This window comes from Falco cherrug, chromosome 4 (genome assembly GCF_023634085.1).
Source record: "Falco cherrug isolate bFalChe1 chromosome 4, bFalChe1.pri, whole genome shotgun sequence".
In the NCBI taxonomy this organism is placed as follows: Eukaryota; Metazoa; Chordata; class Aves; order Falconiformes; family Falconidae; genus Falco; species Falco cherrug.
In genome coordinates this window covers 93,096,457-93,117,006 of record NC_073700.1, presented here as the reverse complement: position 1 = coordinate 93,117,006, position 20,550 = coordinate 93,096,457, and the positions used below count along the sequence as shown (strand labels likewise).

At 40.5% G+C, this 20,550-nt stretch overlaps 1 protein-coding gene across 1 annotated transcript in view; it reads right to left on the bottom strand.

The window, feature by feature from the left end:
* Positions 1–20,467, bottom strand: part of AVL9 (AVL9 cell migration associated) — a 39,320-nt gene extending 18,853 nt beyond the window's left edge. The window contains exons 1-8 of the mRNA XM_055710347.1: positions 20,250–20,467; positions 7,647–7,767; positions 5,327–5,412; positions 3,544–3,615; positions 2,688–2,777; positions 2,258–2,324; positions 1,602–1,642; positions 449–487 (exon numbers count right to left, since the gene is read on the bottom strand). Coding sequence (XP_055566322.1) covers positions 449–487; positions 1,602–1,642; positions 2,258–2,324; positions 2,688–2,777; positions 3,544–3,615; positions 5,327–5,412; positions 7,647–7,767; positions 20,250–20,342 — 609 coding nt within the window. The 5' untranslated portion in view covers positions 20,343–20,467. The remainder of the gene's footprint in view (positions 1–448; positions 488–1,601; positions 1,643–2,257; positions 2,325–2,687; positions 2,778–3,543; positions 3,616–5,326; positions 5,413–7,646; positions 7,768–20,249) is intronic.
* Between the last annotated feature and the right edge of the window lie 83 nt (positions 20,468–20,550).

Sequence of the window (20,550 nt, the reverse complement as noted above, 5' to 3'; positions counted from 1 at the left end):
TTCCTTTGGTATGCCTGTTTAAAGCCCAAACCAGAAGTTCTGCTTACTGAACCCCTGTGAAGTTGTATGCTCCCTTTTAGGTACCAGCATTTCCTACCAGTTCCTTCGCACAGGTACCTATGTGTGTTATGTGAACCCTTTCCTATCTTATATAATACGTTAGGTTTCTCCACTCCCATTCAATCACATTGTACTTGGTTGGGACAGCTATTGATAAGGTGGAGTGTGGCCAGAAGAGGAGTGGAGGCAAATTTATACATCACCACACAGCAGTTACTTTTAGCATAATTTCCCAATTTACATATGGATGCAAAGTTGTTGATATGACTTCAGATACTTTTATTTTACTTTAATTTGGTTTTCACTAGTATATTCTACATAACTGCGTATGAAAAAAATGAATAATCCCATTTCTATTTATCAACTGCCTCAGCCTACAAAATGTTACCTTTTTCTCTAGAAGAATCAGTTTAAAAAGGATCAAGACCTGAAAAAAAACACAAAAAAGAAAACCAAGGTGAATGAACCAGTGCCATTTATCAAAAATACTATGCAAGAATAATCTCTTATTCAAGGTTTCATGTTAAAGGACTGCATAACTGTCTAAATGATCAAATACATTTGGCCAGTGAAAACCAGTGTTCAAATACCCTTTCTCCATCTGAGCACTAATTTTAAAATAGCATGAGAAGCACAAAGGAAAACCTGCACAAACAAAAATTGCGTAATTTGAATCATACAAAGCTTATCAGAATGAACATGTTGTGTAATTCCAGAATTTTAAAATACAGTAAACTGCAGAAACATAAAATAGTTCCTCCAGAGAAATACAGAAAAGAATTCAGCAAAATATCAAGAATAGCATTCGCCTCACCTAATTTTAGACACCTACAGATGAGGCATCTGGATCAGAAGTGGCTGTCCAGACTCTCCACACTTAAAAGAAAAACTTAGACACTTCTGGGGCATGACTGGCAGACATGTGAATTTAAACAAATTTGAGTTCTACCCCAAAAATCTACTGAGCAGGTGCAAATACACCATGAAATCCAGATGAATTTGTTTCCTTGATGCCTTTAGTTAATAAAAGATTCTAAATGCTATTTGTACCCTAGCAATAGGATACACATGCTGTTTCAATAGTCATTAGGAAAAAGGAGGAGCGCAAATCTCCTCAGGTTCTATGATGGCAGAAGCTGCAAAAATGGCAAGATACAGGGGAAAATGCTCCAATTTGTGTCTGCACAGACTTTAGCAATATTCTTCTATAACATTCTTCTGATAAGAAGCGGGAAATGGAAACAAGACCGTAACTGAGATACCACTTGCACTTTGGGACAGGACTAAAGAAATGTCACACAAACCTAGAAATCTCCAGGCAATCCAGCAGACAGAACTTGCCAATCTTGAACTTACTTTCACTGAAGTTATGTAGAGAAGGGGAAAGGAATTCTGAAGGCTGTAACCAGAAGTACTTAGGAAACAGTGACCTTACTCCTAGCTCAGGTATGTCTATCCACATTTATTTTTCAGTTCTTGAGGAAGTATTTTACTCCACAAAGTAAGTGCTGTACTTTACAGACCTAACAGAGAACTCCTACCTTGTGTCTAAAGTGAAGAACAAGATCCCGAGGAGACAGACCTGAGATACCAAAAAGAGAGCAGTTATTACAGTTTAATAGGTAATAGCTAGTAGAGATACTAACTTATTTCAATAGTAGAACTCATAACAAATTCTTTTGAGCAGGAGCAAGAGTTAAATCTACAATGGAGACAATGTCAAAAGTTGCTCTCTGAGTGAACTCCTGTTGGCTGCCACGTAGCATTATGGAAAAACATTATGTAAATACTACATTGTGCATTCAGAAAACACAAGGAAGAGTCAGAACCAGATGGGAGATATCCCAAATAACAGGTAGATGAAAGCTTGCGCACCCCACATCATCAAATAGTTCCATCTAAAAATTAAGAAGATATTGTTTCCTAAAAGCTGCCAAGCAGCTGCTTGTAAGACTGTTAGGTCAAAAGGTAACATGGCTTTCAACCTACAACTAACTCCTATTATGAAAGCAACACTACATTTTATTTGACATTTATTCAAATCCATTAATAAAAGACATGCATAACAATACAGTGCAGGCACACACACCTCTGGTGCTTAACCTGTTAATGCACATAAACAAATTAGGTCAGGAAAGGAATGTGTTGATTAGCATAATATTATCTCTAATGCTTGTACAAAAAAAAAGTCACTTACCAAGATAAACTTGTGACCCTTCTAGCAAAGTACTGCCCAAGGAACTATTCATATGATCATAAAGTTCCTGTAGAAGTTAGAACAAAGGCAAAAAAAAACCCCAGAAGCCATTAATGGCACACAGCCACACAAAATCCAGAATAAATCACCTATTCAAGGACTTCAATGTCTTATACCAGAAAGAAAGGTTTACTAACAGCGTAAACAGAGATAAAGGCTGACAATCATGCTTTCTTGTATTTCATTACAAATCAGGAAGTTGATCCTCTGTCAGATTAGGGTCGTTCATTTAGTTCACATTAAGTTATTACAAGAGCTGAAGAACTGAATGACGTATGCAAATGGCATATTTGCACACTAATTAAAAACACTGTAGTTCACAGCCATACACTGAAAGCTTTGTTCTGTGTGGCTATTACTTAAAAGTTACCTTTAGAATTGAAATTTGAGAGAAGTCTTTTTCTTCAAAATACGCATGTGTAATGAGTTGCAGCTTTGCCTGAAGTAACCCGTATAAAGGCTTGGAAGAAAAACAAACACAAAAACAAGTGAATAAAACTTGTTTAGTCACTCATTTTGAACTTTAATCTTCTCCCATTCTTATCTTGGAATACAGATACTTTATTACAGCGTTCATAGAGGGGCAGTCTTTAATTGCTAATTTGCAGCATCTTTCTCCTGTGCTCATTTTAAATCATAATTCTGTTTTCTTTCCATTTGCACATATGATACGATCACTGAACATCTTTCTGGAAAAGTACTTTTCCTGCTTTAACACTGCTTGTGCAGCTCCAGTAATAGGTCTTTCTTCAGGTTTAAGCACAGAAAGAATTTCTGTTCCCTGGCTGGTGACCAGTAGCTTTTGCTGAATAGGTAGAAATACAAGATGTTTCTTCAAAACAAGCTTATGCTGTATGTGTGACTATATTAAAACCTCTTTACAGTTGTCAATAGCCACTCTCTGCAATTATTGTAATGGCCAAACCCCTCAATCCTACTACATGAAATAAAGTTAGTAGCACTTAAGCATAATCAGAAGTACAAATAGATATCATGTTCCCTGACAATAGACAGACACTTTGACAGTTGCTCTTGAATGGAGATACCAATTCAAGCTAGCTCACCCAAACCCCATAGCCGCCTGATTCACTTTTACTTCAGTATTTTATTACCCTCTGCAATGATTTAAAGAGATGTTTGGACCCAAGAGTTCCCCATAAGAATATGGAAAACAAATAATTTTTAATATGTTACTTGAAAGCGGTTTGGGAGTTCAACATTCTTACCAGCTGACTGAGAACACAGACACTTTTCTGTACTGTTTCTCGGGTGATGTCTGCCTGCCGTACCTTTAATGCCTAAGAAATAGAAGCATTACAGCATTTTTACCAACACACGATTTCAAAAAGAATTCTTTCATGGATCTACTTGCCACATACCACCCCCCTATTCTTAAACAAAATCATAAAACTGACTACCTTCAATAGTGGAATATCCAAACCATGCAACAGTATGCTCTTGCCTAGTAAAAATGGTCATAATACTATGTCAAGAGTTGTGTTCTCATCTCATTGTGCGCAGCAAAGATCCCAATACAGCTGTGATGATATGCAGATGACTGTTTTAACAGCCACCAGCATGAGAAAAAGGCTCTGGAAAAGGAGTGGCATTTTAATTCAGGGTAATGTAATGGAAGAGAAGCCACAACACATTACTTGTTCTTCTCTAACACTATCTGTGAAAATGGACCAGGTTGATAAGTCTTTGCCTAGAAGGTTGCTTCACACTTGAGGCTTTTCTTTGAGCCACGCATAAAAAAAAGGAGGGATCATCTGCAGAATCAACTACATTCTCAGCCAGATCAAATGGTCCCAGCACTTAACAGCAGACCTAGAAAGGGTGGGGGCAGAAATACAGCCAAGTGATTCACTTAATTGTACAAAACAGCAAGTGTGCGGACTGCAGCCCACACATCAAAAAGGACAGATGGAAAGAGTGCTAGAGCTGTCATATGAAACACATTGGTTTATATTCTATTTGTTCCAGAGAGTTCATTTTAAACATCTATTTATCTTCTTAATTGGTTACTAAACAGCATAAACTGGAATCAAGAGCACAACAAAGCCAAGTTATTGCATAGTTAAACAGAGCAAGACTCTAAATCACAAAATACAATGAAGACTGGATGCAAAGATAGTAAGCGAACTAAAATCAACATGGAATTTGTTCAAAAAAAAAGGAATTAAAGTCTGCATGTGTAAAATTTCTCCTATAGCGTACACAGAAACTTGAAACATAGTCAAGGTATGATTAACACTAAAACAGAGTACATAATTTACATCCTCTGAATACAAGACTCAAACCCACGTGGCATTCTAGATTCTTGGCATTTCACTGGAAAAGGGAGTATTTGTTAAAGAAATTTGTAAGGGTACAGATCATACCACTGTTACCATTTTTAAAAACATGGGCAGATTCTAGTAGATCCAGTACGTAGTTTCCTCAGTGTGATCAAGTGCACACTAGCTCTCATCAATTTTTCAGCTTTACTCCTAAAAATTTAGTATCACTAAGCAGCTACAATGAACGGGAAGATTCTGATCTACTCTGCAAGTGTACTTTTGGCAAATGAGGTAGGTGAAGAGAAACTTCCCTACACTTGCATGGTCTGATCCCAGGAAATACATTCAAAATTTTCATGGTCACACACCAGAGAAATTTCAACTTTTTCAACCCGAGAGGCTTATTTCCTGGAAACATGACTTGGCCACCTGACAGACTGTTAGGTTCATTCTGCCACTTGGTGCTGATGCCTGGATTAACGTTCAAGAACCAAAACATATTTTTCAATTGCCTTGAACACTTCAAAAGATCACAATATGGCTGCTGACCTAAGGGAAAGAAATAGTTCTCAAGTTCTGAGCTCCCAGTGTGCATATTTTCATGGATTTTGAATGTAAACTCATAAAAAAATCACGCAGTTTGCTGTTGGTGTAATGCAAACCACTGAATTTTAGGGCTGTTAATTCATCAAGCCTATTATTTCAAATTCACAACTTGAAAATTTACCTTTGCTTCAATTTGCCTATAGCAAGAGACGCCATACACTGTGGTTCGATCCCCACATCTTGGTGGCAAATGGAAAAACACAGTATCTACGAAAAAGAAAAGATGGTTTCGTAAGTCACTAACAAGAATTCAGTGCTTTTATTTTCAGCATAATTTGTAAAAAAAAATAATAAATTACTGCTGAAAATACTGGTACACGCTGACTTTCTGATTCTTAAAAAAAACACCAAAAACCAAACCAAAAACCAAAGAAAATCACTTGTAAAGCTATGCCCGCACCCAAATGTTTCCAAATGCAAGATGCTTTGTGGAAGAATCTCCAGCTGTGCTAATATGTATGTTCTGACAAGAGCCTCATGTTTAGCGTAACCAGGTTCCTATAAGCCCACTGACAGGTCCTCGGATGCAGCTACTGACAGCAGAGGCACCACTGAAACCCACAGGCATGCTGCTTTTCCAATTCAGCACAGAGAAGGAAAGACAAAGTACTATGAGGCAAGGTGAACAACTAGAGTGTGATGCCATTAAGAAAGTAAATGTAATTAAGATAGGGAAAAAAAACCCCACCAACAAACACACACCAAGGAGGACATATACACCAAAAAGATTAGAGTAGCTGCTACCACTGCCAAGGTGGTAGTGCACCAGCACCACTACGCTAACATAAAGGATTTGTGAATCTTAGTATCACACAAATTAATTATTGTCTCTGTGCAAGTGTGACATGAAAGAAAAAAAAATCACTGTAAAATATGACAAGAGAAAAGCTTTTTGAGATATATATACACATACATACACACATGCACTTGCTACTACTGAAAGAGTTGCTAGATCTTAAGGGGAGGGCATTATGACTATCACTACCTTTCAAAACATGACTGAAATCTGTTTTGAAATCAACCATTAATTTTTTGTTTGCTTCGTAGTAACAAAATGAACAGAACAGACAGTCCCGTACGCATTAAGTCTATTACTGCTTTGAACAAGCTCCATTATATTATGGAAATCACCTAGTGTATTAGCCTTAAATTAAGGCTATTTCCTATACCAAGTCATCCTCTTTGCAAAAATGCAACTATCAGTGGGTTTTAGTTTGAAACTCAAAAAATAGCTCTCTAATAAAGTTACATTCACTGTAACATAACTATTACCTGAAACATATTTCCCTGTTTCAAGTTCATGTGTATTCTTGCCTACAAAACAATGATATATATCAGTTTTGTCGCAAGTCCTTTTTTTTTTTCCTTACCAACAAATACACATTGTTAATCTTTTAAGGCAGCAATAAAAATGCTCAAAGTTGAACATTAACTGGGATGGTACTGAGCCAAGAGAGAACAGGTAAGTGCAGCTGCATTATGATTTTCCTAGCTTTGAACGTAGCCTACTTCAACAACACAGAAATGGAACAAAAATCATGACCTGGAGCAGAGTCAGAGAGACTCTTACTGCTGCTAGGAGGGGGACTATTTTGATATGACTTCCTTTACTTCCAAACGAGGTCTCTGGAAGCTGGAAAATTAGGAAACTAAGTACATAAGTTTAAAAAAAACCCCAAAACTTATTAAAAGTAGTTAAGGGGTTTCTGTGATTTTGCTTTTTTAAATGACTTCCTTGTTCTTTGCTCTGCAAAAAAAAAGATGCAACAACTGAACATGCATATAAATGTCATAGTGATGAACTTACCTGCTGTCAAATAAACACAGAAATAAATGCATCAGTAAACAAACAAACAAAAAAAGTAACTGCAGTGGACTTGTTGGTAACTATGTGGTAAAGGAATCATTCTATCTTCATTCTGCTGACAAATACACTAAAGCTTCTGTTCCTGCCCTTTACATTTGGTGCTTTTGAACATGTCATTCTACAGACACTGAATGATTCATTGGTCATTCTAAGACTCTCTAAATTGGAGGGGAAAAAAGTAAAATCATAATGACTACACACATTACAAGGCTGAATTTTAGAATTTCCTTTTTCCTTTACCTCAAAACTCAGTTAGGTTTTACTCAAGACTTTATTCCTCCTTCAAAGAACTTCTGAGAAAGCCTTGTTTTTTCACTAGGACTACAGGGAAGTGATATGTAACCCTTGAGCTTTTATTGACATCTGATTTCTTGATGTAGGAGGGAACACATTTATGATCTACTTTCACTTTAAACTCTGAAACAACATATCACTGCCAACGTATTTTGCAGCTTAAACAGAAGTACAAGAAGTCTAATAGTGAAATGACTCATTGATCAACTGTTCAGATATCAGGATTTTTATTTTGGTTGCAGCAGAAGTAGTACATATAAATTTCCCTCTTGTTTCTTACCTTCCTGATAGTTGTGAGCACCATCTGGTAAGGCGAGAAATGGCAAGTATTTCCATTCCTCTGGCAAACTGTGGCTGTCGTGTCCTTCTCCAGGCTTTAGGGGAGGATAGGAAAATTCAACCTAAACAAACAAAACCAGAAGGAAGACAGAGAGAGAATACATTACTGTTACCAAACAAGCAAGCCTCTGATTCAGCCTCACACCTTTTCCTTCACAATGCTATGAAACAAAGTTCTTCCTACCAGCATTCCTTGTCTCATCCTCCAAAGCACCCACAGGCTGTCTCACATGTAATCTAACTGACAGGCCCTGGGCAGATTTGATTTCTACAGTGCTTCCATCCAGCCTTTCTTCATGAGAAATATGAAACAGATTTTCAAGCAAATTTCAATCCTGAAATCAGATTTGGCTTATCAGCCCCTCAAATGCTCGTGACTAGGTAACACTAACACATGCAAGCCTCTATTCTACCCTACTGGATGCCAAATAATCTCAGAAGCTATACTAACAGCAAAATACCACTTTCCAATATTTTTATGTCGTTTACTGTAATGCCTTCTACATGTTGCCTAAAGTACCTCCATTTCTTTTCCCCAAGAAATCCTGCTTTTCAATTTTGCCTTTCAATTTCACCTTTCATTTATTTGCCATTTACCTATTTTCCCTAGAAACAGGGACAACCTTTCTATTCCTCACACTACGCTACACGTCTGCCACAGATCCCCATGATCAGCATCTTCACGATACTATCATCATCTTTTCCTATGGAGACCCCTCTGGGTTTCCAGCCACTTTCACCCGCTCTTTTTTTCCAGACGTGCTTTTCTTAAATTACTGAACAGAATCCAAACAGAAGTTTATCAGTAAAAGAAACTGTTTAAGTATACTGCACCTTCTCTTGAAGGACATTTTGCTATAAAACTAGTGATTTTGAAAATATACACATGGAAAATAAAAAAGCATGACAAAGCAAGCATACAGAAAATCTTGACATTTGAGGGATGATAAAACAAAAAACGCTGTAAAGGATTGAGAGTCCTGAAGAAGTAATGGGAAATAAATCAAGAAAAGTGAAATTCTTCACCTTAACACATGGTGTCTCTCTTCCCACAACTGTTGCTATCTTGGAGAAAAGCACGAAGGACAAGAAAACCCTGCAAGAAATCAGCCTTGCTACTTGCTGTACCAATTTCATGTTTTCTTATTCCTCGTGTTATAAAACAGATCTTGAAAATATCCACAAAAAAATAGTCTGGTGAAAGACCAAAGCACTGAGCTAAAGCTAAGTAACCTACAAAGAATAATTATGCAAGGAGGTGGAAAAAAATGCATGCAATAGAAAAAGGATTAATTTTGGCAGGGGAAGGAAGATGGAATCCAGACCCTTTGTAGTTATCAAGAATCCATAGTGTCTTTTAAACAAAATATGCCATTAAGCAAAACAGAAGTGCACCTGACTTCCAAAGGAGAGGCAAACGCTGGAATTAGCACCCATCCAAGGAACAGAGAAACTACCTGCCATTTAGTACACACACAAATCCTGAGAATTCCTTGCTGTCCTTTTCAAATCAGAGATTGTAAGAAAACTAAAATGTTAGAAGCTTCATGTAAAAATCTGCAATATAGAAGAGGATTATATCATACAATTTGATGCTGTCCAGATTAAAACTAGCTGGCTGAAAACAGTTTACAGAATTACTACTGGATCCTTGCAGGAAGAATAACCTTTGCAATAAAATACAGCACAGTTCCTTCAGTTTTAAAACATAAATAGTCAAGGAGCATCTGCACTCATGTTCTGAATCAGTTATTTTATTTCACTGCACGACCAACATAGAGGGGTTCCAACTCACCCTCTGCAGGAGCTTCTTTATATCTAATTCAGAGGAAACCCTGGGTTTCTTAGTCTTCAGTGAATACCTTCAAAGCATCATTCCTAATAGGGAAATGCTGTAAGGACCTAACACATAACTGCTTCCAAGCACTTACAGAATTACAATTTTATTTTGCATTCCAACCAAAATAATGAATTAGAAGACATATTTAAGGAAAGGAAGGGTAGAACAATTCAACCTATATGAAAACCATGTCTTCACTAAGGAATAGTCCTTTTTAAAGTCCAGGATAAAGCTGAGAAATCTGGCTTGAGTGTTCTTCAAATTTGCTGAACTACTACTTTCTTCTAGCTCACAAGAACTACCTATCAACACCTCAACTGCCATCAGATACTCCCAGCAACAGGGATTTCTGCAGGCTCCAATTGTTCCAAATTCAACAAACTGAACAGGTGTTGTGACACTGATGATAAATCTTGTCTATTGGTCTGCCTCTTTCAAAAATGTGTTCTAATACAGAAATTTCTGTACGCATGTGTGTGTATAACCAAGAAACAATCACAAAACTCAGATAAAGCAGAATTAAGATTGCTTCAGTGGCCCTAAATAATCTATTTTACAGATACACTTTATGACAGCCTGATCTACATTATGACACACTATTCCCTGCCCCCAGGAGGATCCATGTAGGAAGTAGCCTGCTTTCTAAGAAGGAATCGCATCTGTGCAGTTTAACAGATTGCTGCTTGTAGAAGTCCCACCTCATATTGTGGAGGCTGAAAGGATGGAAATAACAGCAGGAAAAAGAAAAAGGACAGTCCAACAGCAAGGACAGCATGCAGTGCCCCAGAGAACTTCCTTCCACCCCTCCTCTGACATCAAGGGTTCCCAGTGATTTTATTTCAAAGAGTTAAGTCAAACTTTTTCACAAGCAGTCACTGCAGGTGGGATTCGTGACAGCTGACATGTCAAAAAGCAAGATCTCCAAGCCAGCTTCCTAAGCGTTCTGCATAGTCAGAGAAAACAGACACCTGCAGGGGGTGATTCATCTGATCTGTTTCTTTCTATCCCCTCTGAAGAGAGCTAGCTCAGACTTCGAACTTGCAGATAACTGAATTAATGCAGGCAGAACTCACCCTAACTGTTCCCCATCTTCTAGACATGGATGTCTAGAAGATCTAGCTGAATGTCTACAGTGCAATTTGCAGACTTACATCAATTGCAGTTAGGAATCCTTTCACGGAAAAAGACAAAGTATTATATAAAGTTCAATAGGAACAAAAAAATACATGCAAATGTTCAGAGCTGACTGCCAAAGCAGATTTTACAGGTTTTTTTGGGTCTCCAAGTGAATTAAAGATAACTCCTTAACAAAATGAAACTCAAATTCAAATATGAACTCCTCAGCAACTTCAGAATAAACTACATAAAACATGAACTAGAATATCCACACCTTATTCTTCCAAGTATCAAGGATCATTAGAGCTGGAAATATTAATTATTGCCTGTCAAGGGGTTTTGATGGCAATGCTTTCTGCCTGTTCAGATTGCCTTGTTCTGTAAGGAGACAGATCTTGATGGATTTCAGAGCTAAAATGAATATAGAATACTGTGTTGTGATTTACTGGAGAAATAAATAACTGCTTTTCACAACACAAAGTATTTAAGTTCTTGTGGATTACAAGTTAAAATAATATGTAATTTTTAAATTCTCCCTAGGCTGAAGTACAACTGAATTTCTGGAACTAACATTTTTACTTTTCTGTAATTCTGCTGTGTTAACTAACCTTTTGTATGCAGTTTGTACTGAATCCAACAGTTTGGATGCAAAACACTGATACACAGTTCTATCTTATTTGTGGAATAAAAAAACCAGTCTAGGCAATCTGCTTTGATTCCTTGTCTTTTAAGGTGCTTCCTAGCCAGAATTAATTTACTGGACTTTCATTAACTCACAGTATGAAAAGGGAAGTGCAGGCAAGGAAAAAATGTATTTCAGTTCCCGCATTTAGGAACATGACAGTTTTTCTTTAAAGAAACAAATTGATACTCTCTTCTACTAAATTACAAGTGCACAATCAGAAGAGGTTAAAAAAAAGGACAATGATAAAAGAGGAATGTCCAAGACATATGTGCATGCCCACCTAAACTATCACACTCAAACATCAGGCAGGTATTTGGCATTAATGTCTAGTAAACTTTATACTCGGGTAAGGTTGTTTCCTTATCTGTGAAAAGCATTAAGTGTTAGCAATCACAGTAAGATCCTCACTAAACACTGAACAGTTATAATTTCAAATGTGCTAACAAGTCAGTATAAACTCCCCATCCTCCCCACTCCATCTACTATCATATTTGAACCACTCCACTTAAAATTTAAACCCTCTTACTCAGCACAGTCACAATACAAGCTCTCCTCTTAAATATAGGTATTTTGGAACATTTCTCTTCAGACTAGAAATGAAAAAAAATCCAGACCCAAATAAGTTTTTCAACTGGTTCAATGGAAAGAGGATTTAGTCTCAGATCTCTAAAAAAATTAAGGACTAAGGATGCTTTCAGTAAGTTGAAGAATCTAATTTACAGGGAGCAAACCCATTCCATTATCTGAAGAACTGCTATGATGATCTCTCCCATTGCTGCTACTGCACAAACAGGTAGAGTAATTGCTTCAAATGAAGAAAAGCAGAACAGCAAAATTCACTCATTACATTCCTATTCAGAAAAACTTTTCCCTTCATAAATTATTTCAGTACATTTCACTTTGAGGATACCGACTCTTCCTCTCTCATTTAAGAAAGAAAAGCAGAAGGATTATGAGTATCATGATAAGCAGCAGTGGCGAAAAAACCTCAAGAGATTAAAATTACACCTAAAACTTGATCCTTCATTTCAAGTAAGTCAGCATTTGTTCTTCACTCAAAGTAAGGGTTTTTTTGAAAGAAGTTTTCTTGATATATTAGTCCTAGCATAGCCAGATCCAGAGAAAACCAGCACACCAATGATGTTATCTGAATCACCATAACAACTGCAGCATGCAGCCAAATTAAAATCTAAGAACGCTGTTAGTCTTTCAGCACTGGTAACAATTTATTATTTAAATCACAATTTATCAGATTTAAATGACAAACTTTCCCCATTGTTGTATGACAGAACCAACAGATCAGGATCTACAAGTTGAGGAGCCCATCCGTGTAACAATAATGCCTACGCAGTAATATAATGACCTCTAACAAAAGATTTTTAAATGTTACACATTTAGATAAATACATATGTGTATAATAACTATGTACAATGCACATATGTATTTATAGAAAAATGTGTAAATAAATGTATGATACATATTTATATATTTTAAAATCCACTGAATGCACACAAAGAGGTAGGGCACAGTCTTTCCTATCCTTCCAGTTCCTGTAACTGCAACTTCCTCACATTCCCATATCACTAAAGCTATAGAGCAGCCACTTACACAAGTTCTAAGACACCATTCGTATTGCTACAGATGCACCAAATAACCATTCAAGTTTGCTTCGAAAACTCTAGGTTACTAAAGTTTTGACTCTTAGGCCCTGAAAAGATAAAATAATCTGAAACACTGAAACCTTTTATCTGTTTTCAAAGTCACGCTAGCATGCATTGCAGACACTCTTTCTAATTACTTAACACTTTATCATCATACAGATCAAGTCAGACACAAATCCTATGCTTTGGAACTTCTGCTCATATAGGTCACCTCAAAGAAAGTAAATAACAAACAAAAAAGACCCGCCACACTCCCCCCAAAACAGGAATATAATACAACTATTCCAGCCTAGGGGACTTGCTACGGAACTCTGTGCCCTCAAAACAAATCATGGTCTTACAGACAATAAGGTAGAATTCACCTAAGATGAACTCTCAAGAAGACACAAGGTACCACAGAGGGCAGCTTCCTCAACGAAACAAGAGAGGGCAACCCTCAGCTCTACTCCTAACTGATACCTGCCCATCACAGCAACTAACAGAGGCTGGGGTCAATGGCAGCCAGGTTTTCTCCCACACAAGCTGCTGCACCCATCGGCTCTCAATGGATACACCCAGCTACAGGGACTGGTGGCATTTCCTCTCCCTCAGGACAGCACCCTGACCTCATCACACACGATACGTGCATTCTTTCCCCAGCTCTGCTGCATGTCCTGGTTCCCAATGGGAAGGAGATCACGCAGGCTGGCAGAGATGTCCAGTGGTACAACGGATCCCCCTTTTCCTAGGAAAACGAAGCACCAGGACTGTAGGCACACTTTAAAGTACCTGTCATAAGGTAAAGTCAATTATCAGGACAGGGAACACAAAGTTGAGACTTGCAAGTTCCATTTACTCCAATAGGATGACCTCTGTTCAGTGACTTTACAGCTTTGAACCTCCCTCTATTCTATACGTATGTAAATAACATTGCCACTTTGTATGAAAGTGCTGACAACCTGAGTTACTATTTGAAAGCATTCTGAAATAGGTAGATAACATAGTAATAGATAGCAACAGAGGTAAAGAAATACATATTTTACTGATTTAGCATTCATTTATTCAAGAGAAAGGTCAAGATTCCTGGTACGGAGGGTTTAAGTAAACTACTTGGATGTTATGACACATACAAAGAACAGACAGATCCTAACAGGAAAGTTAATGATGATGACTATGGGAAGCGTTAGATAACTGCAAACAGGTATTTAGGAACCTTCTCTCAATTCAAACATCAGGACAATTATGGAGAAAATATCCAGTATGGAATCCTTCAAAGAAATACCTCCTGTCTGGGACTTCAAGGAAGCAACTTCAAGATTATCAAAACATAACCTCTTCGAAGCTTGAAAAACTAAACAAAGATACAAAGCAAACAAAAATCCACCATACCTGGGAGTTCTTGAACAATGAACACAAAATACAATAAGCAAGTGGATTACATAGACATGCAAATCAATTCCACAGAAGAGATAAGAATCTGTGGTATTGCTCATGGAAGCATGAGGCAACAACTAAGGGTGTACTCAGCAATGCATTGTGTATTTAAAACAATTAGCATCCCACACTAATTTGAGTAGCCTCTCTAATAAAAGCTTCTTTCAAAGTTTCAACCTATTTAACACAAGCAAATCCACATATTGTAGACAACATGCTAATCTTTGATACCCTATGTTATGATTAACTTCAAGAGATTTCATGTTCATAAAGGTCCTTTAAAGAGCTTAAATAATATTATCACAAACGGGGGAAAAAAGCCCAAAGAAATTGTGCTAATGTCTACACGTTATCATCAATAAAGCCAGGGACAAAGCACTTTGGCTTGATTCCAGCCTAGTTCCTTGTCAAGGTATTTTTTGTTTCTGTTCTTCCTATAACAAGATCTTGCTTAACCACTAGAGAAGATTACCTATTGTGTAATACCTGCCTACCGTGCGCCCCAAAACAAAGACACAAGGACTTTAAAGGCAACAAAGCATACACTTACATGGTGAAGAGCATCAAGCACATCTAATAGAATCGCAGCAACCGCTGGGCTGACAAAGATCAAGAAGAGAAAAAAGTAATTCTCCAGTAAAGCAGATTCTTAGAAGAAAGACAGCAAACAAGTGGGGACTGAGACAGACTAGAGGTGTTTCCATTAACGAAAGAAAAGAAAGATGCCTCAGAAAGGCTGCCCATGGAATCTACTGAAGACAGCAGCTACAGTATTTCCCTCTCGAAAGCAAGTGCTACAATCGAGGGCGCAGGAGATCTGAAAATGTAGGCAAGTTCTCAAAAGAGTTGATAAAGAAACCAGACTGACCTCACTCATTCCGTAGACACCTGCTAATTCTGCAAACAAAGTCAAGCCCAATTTGCCAACAATCCTGCTTGGACACATTCCTCTTGAGCCCTCATACGGTCTCTAGGCATGAGTGAAAAAAGGCCACGTGCACGGATTGCTCAGGCCAAGTTACATGCTGATCTCTGCAGATCACAACAAGCATTAGCTTCCGAGCTGCAGTAACTGAAGCTCTCAAATGTCAGGAGGAGCACAAACACAGGAAGGGAAGAAGGGTTAAAGAGCATTCCTCCCTTTCAAAGATCATATTGAGGCTCTTCTCTAAAACATAGCTATCAGCTGTTCATTCCTGATCTTAACTTTCCTTTGCATGCCAGGAAGAAAAATCAGTGGTCAGGCAAAACAGGGGGATTGATCTTCAGACACTGTCCATGCAAGAACATACCCACACAGAGAGGCCACTCAGACAGTGCTTCGGAAAAAGCAAAGATCACATTTACATTAAAAAGTTAAAGTACCTTAAAGATCCTTAGGACAAACTTTGGGATTCCATGGGGATACACCTTTCTGTATTTACAATTACCTGCTCCCGTGTCTGTGTGAGTCTGAAGTGTCATTCTCCACTGATGTACAGAGAAGTGGGACAAGATCAGCTGTTATTTTCTAAAGGATCCCAAGCAAACAGAAGTGACCCCTCACATGAGCTGTCCATGACCCACACAGTATTTCCTCCCCTACATACAGTTTAATTTTTCCACAACACAGTAAGAAATGCGTAATAAAGTCAGGAGCAATTTGGAGTATATTCCAACCCTTCAGATGATAGGCAAGGCAACAGTCACCCACTGCAGAAGGTCAGAGGTGATCTACAGAACAGCTCAGGACACTGAGTGCCGAAAAGCTGGGCCTTGCCTCAACTCAAGTGAGATTATGTTTGGCCTGCCTGGTGGTGATGTAGGGTCTGTATTTACTTAGATATAATAGCCTTAAAACATCAAGAGAAGATGGGGATTCTTGTGCCAGGTCAGGCAGTACAGCAGTCAATGGACCACCTGCTTCCTCAGCAACCGGCCAGGGGGCTTACAGAGACTTGCGTGTAACTCTCTTGCATCCAGGTTTTTCCAGCTTCGCTGAAACCTTCCTTCCTCTCCTTTTAGAATAAATCATTTTAACTCTGCTATCAAAATGAGTGATTTTTAGAGTACTCTTGGTGTTTTAAGCCTCCTACACCCTCAGAGACTATTATCTCTCTGCCTCCCTATATAAATAAAGCTTGGAGGCAGAGCTCAAATGGATCACAGCACACTGGATCACTAGTGGAGAACTAAACCTCATGACTCTCCATCTTCCACCTTCACCATAAAGTGAAGGTATCTCCATGTAGTTTTCAAACACACAGCTTGCATCTAACTAGTCAAGCTCCATTCAGGTTACGTTTTTGCTAGACCTCTATCATAAAGATAGATAAGGACTTTCCACAGCATTTAATGTTTTCAAAAAATAAAATGCTGTAAGGTAAATTAAGTGCTTTATTGCTTATTGTAACGAGAGAAAACATTTCATAATTCTGAAAAAAAAACCCTCAACCCTTTCCTTTATTTGCTCTGTATTCACCATCCACTTACTACAGCTCCTGAAAACTGCTGAGGCATCTCCTGTCAACCACTCCAGAAGAAGGGCGCAAACAGCACCAAAATCAAAGTCTTACCCTATACTGAAGCAGGGGATCAACAGAACATAACAAAAGCCAGGGAGGAGCTGGACCAGTAATGGTCTGCAGTCACTGATGAGCCAAACTGCTACAGATACTCCAAAACAGATCACACCCCTTCTATGGCAGGTTTCCCTTATTATCACTTTATAAGCCAATGCTTTCATGACTTGAGTCCTGTAGAGCCTGACAAGCATCAAGAAATCTCTCAGAACACCTAAGAACTCCACGTGCATTTCCTAGTATGACTACAGAGAAAACAGAGACAGAAACACAGAACCCAAAAGGAGCCTTCTCAGGCAAACCAGGTAAATTCCTGTTACAATTGGTAGGCTAGTTGTATGATCTCTTGATCTTAAGCTCCCCAAATTCACTCTGAACTACTGCCATGTAAAAGCTGCTTTGGACTTTGCTTTTCTGCACTCAGGAGTTTCTCCTGTGTGGCATGTGCACATCTACTTGTGTGTCAACACTGCCTTTTAGATTAAATGGTTGGGTTTTCCTCCTTATTTTTCACTTTCTGACAGTCTCCTGGAATGCAACTGCACTTAATGCAGTGGTTCAATGAATACTGCAAAGCCCGTTACCAAACATGACATCCAAAAAGAGAAGTCCCAGGCTGCCACTTTCAAGAGACATTCTTTTCCATCCCCATACTAGTCATCTGCAGATGTCTGCTAAGCAAACAGAGCCCACAAACCAAGTGGCTCAAAACCAACCCACCAAAACAAGGCTTACTTTTTGGTCACCTTGGTTCCCTGTTCTGGCTTATCATACAACTGCCTCTGCTTTCTATTTGTGAAGAGGCAGGAGAGGAACAGTGAAAAATGCTCCTGTATTCGCAAGGGTGGCTTACAGTCTTCTCATAAATATAGCCTCAAAATCCATTTTGTTAGCCTACCTAGGCAAGCTCTTCTACATTTTCCTTGAAAACAGACTACCCAAGAACTGTCAGTGCCACTTACGGGGTCCGAAATTCAGACTTGAGAAACACCCCTTGCAAGCACCTTTCAGACCAGCAGTTCCTCTTCTGACACAAATCTGTTGCTGCTTCCTCTCCTTCACACTGTTCCTTGCCCACGTACCAGCTCTTGTACTAATTTTCCAGTATCTCCACCTTAAAATAAAACCTTTTCTTTGCGTGTGTGTGCACGTGTGTGCGTAGTGCTCTGTGATCCCTTACCAAGTTCCAGGCAGATTGGAGCCAATGTTTCCTTTACAGAAAGAGTAAATCAATCCTTTATTCTTATAAAAGACACAAGTCAGTCTAGCATGATCTATCTTTAGTGCATGCCCGTAGGACTCAATCTACTTAGCTTCATGTTGTTAATCAATTCTTTCGTTCCAAAATTCTCTAGAGCCTCTCATACTACTAAAGTCAAACTCATTAGGCTATAGCGGCTCAGCTCCCTGCCTCCAGTTCTTTTAGGCAATGCTTTTTTTTATAGTTCAGTAACAAATCTGCCAAGTCATAGGCAGAATATATTTACAATCAGATTTCTGGTTAGATTTCCCTTAGGAAGCCTGGCTGTTTGTGGTTTTACCAACTGTCATTCTATTCCTGCAGTTCTTCTCCCTGTGACACAGCTACCCTGTCCCCTTCCCCAACCTCCTTCCCCTCAAACTTCTCCAGCTCATTTCTTGAGATACTTAAGGACTCAAGCTTTGGTTCAGATGTATTTTGAACATCTGAAAATTTACTCCTACAAACATTTTACTAGCAGCAAGATAAAATGCATTGCTACTAATTTATTGTTTGGGGTTGGTAGTTTGGGGGTTTTTTTTTTGCTTTGCATCAACACAGCATAATGTTACAAGAAACAGGTCCCAAGAGATGAACGGAAGCCACAAAAGCCACCCGTACTTTCGTCTGCAACCTATGTCTTCTCCAAAAGGCCAAGAAAAAGGCGAGGTGAAAAATGCACTCTTCCTCCCAACTAACACTTATTTCCTAATGGTCTTTTAACAAGAAAATGCTGGATAAATAATGCAAACCTCGCAACCTAGGTGAACAGATTCCTTTGTGGGAACTGATCCTGTGAATATCCACATGTGAAGAGCCCCTAGCCAGCCTGAGGAGAAAGGATGCGTTCCAAAACTGTGCAGATTTTTCAGAAAGAGAAGGAAGAACGCATACAATGAGTTATTGCGTTTCTGCCTCTTTCGGTATGAGGAATTGTTTTCCACGTTACCATGCTGTGCTTGTTTTGTTTCCTGCACCGTTCACAATATTAATTTAACTCTCTGCTCCCTTGTCTGAAACGTGTTCTTGTCAGACCAATTCTTGTATAACCACCACCACTGCATTCATTATAGCTTTGGCAGGTTTTGTAAATACTAAGAACACTCCAGGGAAAAAGACTCACTGCAAGTCCAACATCTCATCTACCTGCTGCAGTCACGGCAAAGCAACCGTGCACGCAGCCCAATGGGGCAGCAGCATCTCCTGCTTCAAGTGTTCAAAGAAAAAAAATCAGAGCATAATGATCTAGGAAATACACAACATAAAATTCTTCTGCCTTACAGGCCACACGAAGCAGTGGAGGATTTATGAGGGAAGGGAAGAGACAGGCAAAGGCAACTTAAATCGAGGGTCGACTGACCGCCCGGGGCCGCCGGGCTGTTTGCACCAGAATTACCTACGGAGGTGGGCGCGGTGCGGCCCGGCTAGGCCCGCAGAACAGCAGACAGGTTAAACACATCGTTCTCCTGTTCGTTCTCTGTCTGAACGCGTTAAACAGGCACAGCAGGAGACCGGGGTGCCCGGCGCCCCCAGGGCCGCGGCGGAGGCCTGCGGCGGGGAGCTCACCCCGCCGGCCCTCGCCTCGCCCCGCCTCGCCCGCCGGCTGCAGCGCCACGCAGGGCGGGCGCCAGTCACGGACGCAGCCCCGTGAACACCAACGGCCTGGAGCGGGCTGAGTCACGGGCCCGGCCGGCCGCCCCCGCCCCACGCCCCCCTGCCGGAGGGAACCCCCGGCCCAGCCACGGGGGAGGCCGCGGCCAAGCGGGGCCCTGACGCGGTTCGCGGCGCCCCGCCGGTTTCAAACTGCTCCTTTACCCGGCCCGCCGGAGCAAAAGCGAAGCCCCCCCCGGGCCCATCAGACGCGCCGCCTCCTGCACGGGGCTCAAGCCTTCCCCGCAGGGCCGGGGCCGGGCCGCCCCGCCGCCAGGCTGGGAACGCGGGGAAGGGCAGGGAGGAAGCGCGGCGGAGGCGGGAGACACGGGGCACCCGCCGGCGGGCGAGGAGGCGGGCGGCACCCGCGCCCCTCACCTGGCAGCCCTTCTTGTGGTGGAAACCCACCACCACGATGTGCAGCACCGGGCCCCGCGGGGGGGCGGCTGGCGGGGCACCCCGCTTCTCCATGGAGCCGCGGCGATGGCCGCCCTGGAGGATGCCGCCGTGCCCGGCCTCTCGCTCCGCCTCCCGCCGCCCCGGGGCCGACAGGGACGCAGCCCCGGCCGCCTGCGCTTCCGCAGCTCCCGGCCGGGGGCGGGCAGCACCGCCCCCAGCCCGCACCGCCCACCCGCCCCACCGCCGGGGCGGGGTTTCGCCTCGGCCCGGCCCCTCAGAG